Below are 7,116 nucleotides of genomic sequence, written 5' to 3' on the forward strand. Positions count from 1 at the left end.
CTTGGAGGGAACCCTTTCAGGAAAGGCGAGAAGAGCTCCTAATCCTCATGTGTTCCAAGAAAATTCACCTTGACTTTCAAAATAACAATCAGGTTGTGCAGAAAGAAATCAGTCTCTCGCGGGGGCCCCAAGGCACCTCCGGGAGGCTCTCGTCCTGGTATATTTTACTGGCTCAGGGAGAGGCGGCTGCAGGTGGGACTAAGGCTTTTAAGGCATTTACCATAGAAACAGATCACTGCTTGCAGAAGTGTTCTGGAAAGCCAGGGGTGTGCCTGGTATGAAAGGGCACTTGCGGTGCACTTCAATTAAGAGGCAGGCCGCGTTCAGAGGCGTTACGTACAGGACAGACTGGAAACAGGGCGCCTTTCAGAAGAGGGAGCAGTGCACTCAGGGTGTCGAGATAGCATCTACTGTAAATAATAGAGCTGCTGGCCAAACTGGACATTTTTCTTGACGTGAGGAAGCCTTTTCCCCCGGTCTCTTTTATTTTGAAACCTAAAGTCACTGGGTGAGGCATTTTGAGAGGCATCCACATGAACCGGGACTGACCGCGTTTGATCCACCTGCAGGATGAATGAACGTGACCGCCTACTGAGGAGGCTCAGCAGGAAGACGCCCCCCACACTCTTCCGAGGAGGCTCCGTCCAGCAGTGTGTCCCCCGTAAGTAGCCCTCACCCCCTTCCGGTCAGCCAGACCCCAGTGACGCAAGGAAGGCGGAGGCTTCATTAAAGCATGCTGGGGCTAAGAGGGACGGAGACGCTTGCCAAGCCAGAGCCCCGCATTTGGACGTGGAATTTGTGCATTTGGCTCCGGGCGAGTAAGCTGGAGTCTAGGTAGTGCCCTGGGACCCAATCAAATGCCTGAATGACAGAACCCTGAAACTTACAATCCTGATGTGCTCCAGATCCTTCTGTCAGCCTCCCAATAGGATTTTGTTCTAAGGCTCAAGTGATACGATTTTTAAATCATTTCCCCCAAAGATAGCAATGTGCACTCTTTTATTTCATATTAGCATGTTAGTTAAAACAATGACGATCACCGGGGGGAAAAAAAAAATCTCTGTTCTCTTCCCAGGAAGGCTGCCTCTGCCTCTAGCGCTGGTGTCCCCACTCAACACCAGAGGCCAGGCCTGATTTGTGCTGAGGCACCTGACCCAGGCAGGGGTCAGTGGGGGTGTGCCAGACCCCAGAGGAAGGGTGGGAGGCCACGAAAGAGACACAGGTGGCACAGCTCACGGAGGTTGTAGGCCTATTTCAACAATCCAGCCACTTGCTCGCCGCTGAGAGGTGTTATTAGCACAGGTTTCCTTGGGCCGGAGGGGACGTCACCTGCCTTCCCCAAGGCGAAGCCTGTTGGCACCTGTCGTCTGTCACCTGCTTCTGCCCCTCTGAACCCCGCCTGTTCTCCCAGCACCCCCTCTCTCGCACATCACTTACCATCTCTTCAGCTGACACGTCTCTTGCTTCCTTTCTCTCCCCGAGTTGTTCGGGAGGGAACAGGAATGGTTTAGGAGAAGTGGAGAATTGTTGTGTCCGTAGTAACAGGTATTGAGGGTCTGTTTCAGGCTCCCCTGAGCTGCACCCATCCACAGATCTTCACAGACTTTCCAACAGAGAGAAGGACAGGGATGGACTCCCCTCCTCACTTTCCCACATGGAACACCAGGTTCCCTGTGGTGCCTCACGTGCCGCCCGTCCTGCCCCAGGAAGCAGGCAGTGTCCGCCCCGAGAGCACTCGGCAGAGGCTCAGGCCGCTACAGTAACTGGCAAGCAAGGCCCAGCGATCTGGGTCACAGCCATTGTCTCTCTGATCCAGGAGAGAGGTTGAGTCAGGAGGCTTGATGGCGTGGTCCAGACAGCGAGGTCTGCAGGGTCCCGCTTCTGGAGCTGGACTGCCTGGGGGTCCTGTCCCAGCAATGTCACTTTTTTTGTGTGACCTTACATCTCTGTGTCTACATCTGTAAAATGGAGATGATGTAAGAACTGGGTTCGGGGGGAGAATTAAATGAGATGGTTTATACCAAGTGCCTAGAACAGTGCCTGACACTACGGAGTCCAATAAAGGTGAGGTATTACTGGTTTTTTCTGCCACTAGGTGAGTAACTTTGGGCAAGTTACATATTTCTCTAAACTTCTGTTTCCTCCACTGGGGGAACAAAAGAATTATAGTAATATACGTCTTACACACCCTCTGTGAGGTTTCAGGATGATGTGTGTAAAGCAGCTCTCTGTAGCAGGCACAGAGAAAATGGACACTGATTCTGTAAATGATGATGTCTAGGCCCCACTGCTTCTCTAATAAATGTTTCAGAATAACCCGAGAAAGACTCTATGTGATGCATATATTGAGATCAAAGATCAAGTAAGAACTTTTGCAGAAGAGTCATAAAATATCCTACAACTGTTGAACGTTTTTCTTAACTCTCGGTGTTTTGAAGGACAAAAGAAAATTCTAAGGAACAAGTACAAGGAATAAAAAAAAGACCTCTAAAATCACGGCACGTTTTAAAAACACCCAGCAACTAATAGCAAGAAACCGATCGGTAACAGAACATTCTGTCAGTAACAGCTAGAGAAGGCCATCGAGCTGTGAGAAGTGGTCCTGGCCTGCGAGAAGGTCTGCGTTCTCCTCTTGGCCTCTGCTCGCCCGCCCTGGGTCTGTCCGTCATCTGTCTTGGCCCTGTCTTCCCAGGAAACTGGAAGGAAAACTCTCATCTTGGCGGGATTTTTAGTTCCTTACAGGCCACCGACACGCGGTATTGATAACTGAGATCAGCATTTTCCTACAGTCTAATTTCCTTGGCATCCGCAAATGGGCTACCCCCATTTCTGTCGCTTTCGGGGAACTTGTACTTTCATGAAGCTGTTTTATCAGAGCTACTTAAGGGGAGTTTTATTCCAAAATAATTTTTAAAAAATGACACGATTTTATGGGTTTCACCAAATGTTCTATCAGAACACAAAACAACTAAGATGCTCCCCTACCCTTCCAACTCCTCTCACCTACCCCGTTCTGCCCCCAGACTCTGGCTGTGGCTGAGCATTTAAGGAGCAGATGCCTTGGGAAGCCAGCCAGGGGAAGTTTATGAGTGGGGTCCATCCAGGGCTTTCCCCACGGCCCCATCATTACTTTCTGGCTCTCGGGACTTCCTGACAGACGGAGCAGATCGGGAGAGGCTAAGGGTTGGAGGCTTCCTCTGAGCTCCCCTTTTGGATGCAAATGGCGGCTACTCGTTCATCCGACAGAAGCTGGTGACCTGATGGGGCATCCTTGTTGGGCTGAGGGGTGCGGGCTGGGCGGGCAGAGGCTCGTTGGGTGGTGATAGTCCCTGTGGCCCCACTAAACACTTTTCCCCCTCACGGCCCTCGCTCCCGCCAGGCCTGGTTTCTGAGAAGACCATATTGTTGTCTGTAGGAGGGGGACACCCCTGCCCCAGGGTAGCCCTCCCAGGCCGCCCTCCATTCCTTCTTGAGCTACACGGCTCACTTCGTGTCTCTGTTGAGGCCAAGAAAGTCTAGTGAAGAAGGTCTTAGTGCGTCACGTTCTGGAAACATGATGGTAGATGCAACCCATGGGAACTGCGGGACAGGCCCTCGGGGAGTGGCCTCCGGGCGCTCAGCTGACCCTGGGAGAAGAGATTTGCTACTGGACCAGAAGGTCCTCTCAGATGGACACCTGGAAGCCCTTCCCAGTCTGGAGTGGAGGGGGAATCCTGCCGGAAGGCCCTTGTGCCAGTGAGACAAATACAAGCCAAGGATGCCTTACAGCTCCAAGCTACGTCTGTGTCCCAGTAGGCACGGGCAGGATATGAATGAAAAACAGAATAAGTAAGACAAGGCTTTTGCTCTTTGCACTTGAGCAAGGAGCAGACAATTCCACATGCTAAGATAACTTTCCCAAAAGGACACTCCCAAACAACGTTTCTATGTCTCAAAAAGTCCCCTTCATTTCTTCCTCTCCACCAGGCACCTCCCCCCTCCAAAAAGCACATCAAAAAAGACGGGTAGCAGTTGTTCTACTCGGATGGATTGTTGAGACTGCCTCCGTTCTTTTCTGGAATGGAGGTAGAGGCTTCCTCCAGTGGTGCTGAGTGTGAATCGGCCCTGAACGAAGACGAGCGTTCTGTGGCCTGGCTGTAGTTCGCCATGGAAACGCCTGGCACCCATGTGGAGGGTTAGAGCTCTGAGGACACTTGGACCTCATCTGGTCCAGGCCCTTTGTTTTACAGAACAGTCAACTAAGGAGACCCAGAGAGCTTAACCCATGGTCCTGTGGCCACATTACTGCCACGCAAGGACTAGAACCATCCTCTGCCTCAGGCCCCGGGCTTCAGGATCCAAGATGGAAGCAGCACAGGTGAGAAAGCCACCGTCGGGGTGGAGAGCTCACTGGCCACCTGCCTGCCCCCAGACGGGCTCGGGAAGAGCACTGACGGGGCGCTCCCATTGCTTGGGATCAGAGCCACTTCCCGGGTTGAGAGCATCCGCCTGGGGGGTCACGGCAGGCCACCGACAAGGGCTGCGTGGCCCCCTCAGGAAAACATGGGATGTTGACTAGAAACGTTCCTGTTAAAAGACCGGAGAGTGAAAAGTATCCAAGTTGACCACAGAACACACAGCCTTGTGACCGGAGGAGACGGTGTTATTGGCTAGATTTTGCTTTGAAACATCCCACGGCAAGGTGTCTGGTCTCAGACTGCAGTCAAAGAGCCGCACAAAGAGCACCTGGTGCTGGAGGGGCCTCAGCACCCGGGAGGGAGGGAGCCGCCCCTCGGAAGCTGGGCAAGGGACGTCTCCTCTCCCCTGGCCCTCGCCAGTCAAGCAACTCACTCGGAGGAAACCTAAATCAGAAGAATGGAGGAGAGAGGAGGCATTTCCTCTTCAGGTCCCGTGAAGCCGCTGAAGCCTCCTTGTGTGGAAAGCCATCATGAGAAAGTTCGAGTGCCCTGCACCCAGCACCCCCAGGGCCTCCCTCCCCAGGCCCGCTCCTGCGTTCCAGCCCAGGGACCCCGCCTGCTCTTGGACCCCGCAAGACGGGGCTCACGCCAGCCGCCACATGGTGTGATGTTTTGGTTTGCGGATTTGGTTTTGCTAGAGATGGAGGCGAGCCAGTGGAAGAAAGCCACCCCCGTGGAAGATTCCTTTTGGTTCTTATCCTTCCCTGGTTCTCCCTGCACTCCCACCCGCCCCTGCTGTCCAGCCCATGTCCCTAGCTGCCTCCCGGGCCACCTGTGCAGAAGAGCCCTGGCCTCCCAGGGTGTCCTTTCTGAGCCCCGGGGTTTACTCAGGTGGTGGCCGGGAGAGCCGGGAAGCCAGCCCAGGCTCAGAAAGTCTGCGTTATGAGAGTGTGGTTTACGCAGAGCACAAAGTCACCCTGCGCACCATCCCCACCGAGACGGCTATGCGTTGCTCTTACCTGTCCTTGTGGTTCAGAAACTCTCCTTTGTAAGCCAAGTGTCTTAGTAAAATAGTCACCCCCGCGAGGTGACACACGGCCACAACTTCTGATTTCTTTTTCTCCCTTGGAGAACGTGGCCGTGAACTAACACGCCCGTTGGTAAGTCATCCGCACACGTGGATGGGAGTGAGCATTGTCAGACGTTTTACCGTGTCGTCTTTTGGTCCGAATGTCCAATCCAGCTGTGGGACTTCGCCATACCCCTGCCCCAGAGGAGTTAGCCAACGGAGACAGAGTCTCGTAGATGCTCCTTCTGTGGGAAGGACCCTTTAGGAAGGAGGGACCTACTCTGGGCTTTCGAAGGCTAAACCTCTCTTGGAACCAGAGGTGCAGGAGAGTGTGGGTCCTGCAGAAGTCCTGCCTGGGTTTGGCTCCCAGCCCTGCCACTCACTAGGTCTGTGAAATCACCCTGCTCCTCCGTTTCCCCATCTGTGAAATGGGAAGAATACTATCACCTAACTCATAGGGCTTTGGGGGAGGAATAAATGAGCTACTCGTGCATAATACATAGAACAGGCCTGACGCACAGAGCATTTAATAATTGTTGGAAGCTGGGGCTGGTGTTATTATGATTATCGGAACTGATTGTAAGACCCAGTCTTCCTGGGGGCTCTGGAATTTATCTTGTGATCTTTTTCTTTATGTACACAAAAATGAACACACTAATTTCTTATTACCAGTCCCCATCAGTCCGCTTGAAAAGCGGGAATGCCGCGAGCGTCACACGCACATCGCCAGTCTTCGCTCCCGGCGTTGCTGGGTGCTCCCCGGCCAGCCTGCCAGCTTCAGGCAGATTGGGACACTTCTGGAGCAGGGCAAGTGGCCTTGCCTCCCGGCTGGCGCTGGGACAGTGCAGACATGGACCAGTGACCTGCCATTTATGCTTCCCTGGCTGAGCTCCGCCGCGGCGAGGCCGGCCCCCGAGCCTTTCCCATCCCGGCGGCGGTGGCGGCCACAACCAGTCAGGCCCTGCTGGGTCAGGCCTCGTCCCACCCGGCCCCACACTCTGCCCACGTTTCCCTCCCGGGCCACGGGTCTGTCCGTCCCAGGCTCCCACCTACCCAGGGCCGGTGAGCCCAGTGTGGCGAAACTGAGCTCCCGTGTCCCAAAAGAGCATTTTCTTCTAAACCCAGGGTGGTCCCCCCCCCCCCCAGTTCTCCTCTCAACCAGTCCCCGTGTGTGTTCCTCCTGCAGATGGGTACGCCTTCTCTCAAGAGGAGCATGGAGCTGTCACTCAGGAAGAAATCGTCCGTGCTTACGACACCACCAAGAAGAAATGCAGGAAGAAATAAGACGTGAGTTGTCCTGATGGGTCCCAGGAAAGAGACGTGGTTTGTCGCGCCCGGTGTGAACCCATCTCTGCCCGAAGAGACTGGTGTCAGCAGCCAGAACACCATAAAACACATTTCCGTGGCCTTAGCCAACCGGTTTGTTAGTCGCACAGTCCCTCGCAAACCTGCAGTAGATCCCGCGGGGGAGGCCGTCTCTTCCCCTTCCCGTGTGTCCGCGGCGCTTGGCCTAACTTCCGTTCCCGTTGTTGCGAAGCATTCAGCTGTGCTCTGTGAGCCGTGAAATTGAAAGCGTTACGTTTCATTTAAACATCAGTGCTAGCGGTCCCGGGAGAAAGGCGAGAGAGTGCCATGCCCGTCTCGTGGAAC

General features: G+C 54.1%; 1 protein-coding gene across 1 annotated transcript in view; it reads left to right on the top strand.

Moving 5' to 3' along the window:
* Window positions 1-6,750, top strand: part of LOC124508018 (phospholipid-transporting ATPase IB) — a 507,885-nt gene extending 501,135 nt beyond the window's left edge. The window contains exons 35-36 of the mRNA XM_047074445.1: window positions 570-661; window positions 6,653-6,750. Of these exons, the coding sequence (XP_046930401.1) occupies window positions 570-661; window positions 6,653-6,750 (190 nt within the window). The remainder of the gene's footprint in view (window positions 1-569; window positions 662-6,652) is intronic.
* The last annotated feature ends 366 nt before the right edge of the window (window positions 6,751-7,116 follow it).

The sequence above is a fragment of the Lynx rufus genome, unplaced genomic scaffold (assembly GCF_022079265.1).
Source record: "Lynx rufus isolate CCGP_SWC_20201006 ecotype Redwood Valley unplaced genomic scaffold, mLynRuf1.p SCAF_1, whole genome shotgun sequence".
Lineage (NCBI taxonomy): Eukaryota > Metazoa > Chordata > Mammalia > Carnivora > Felidae > Lynx > Lynx rufus.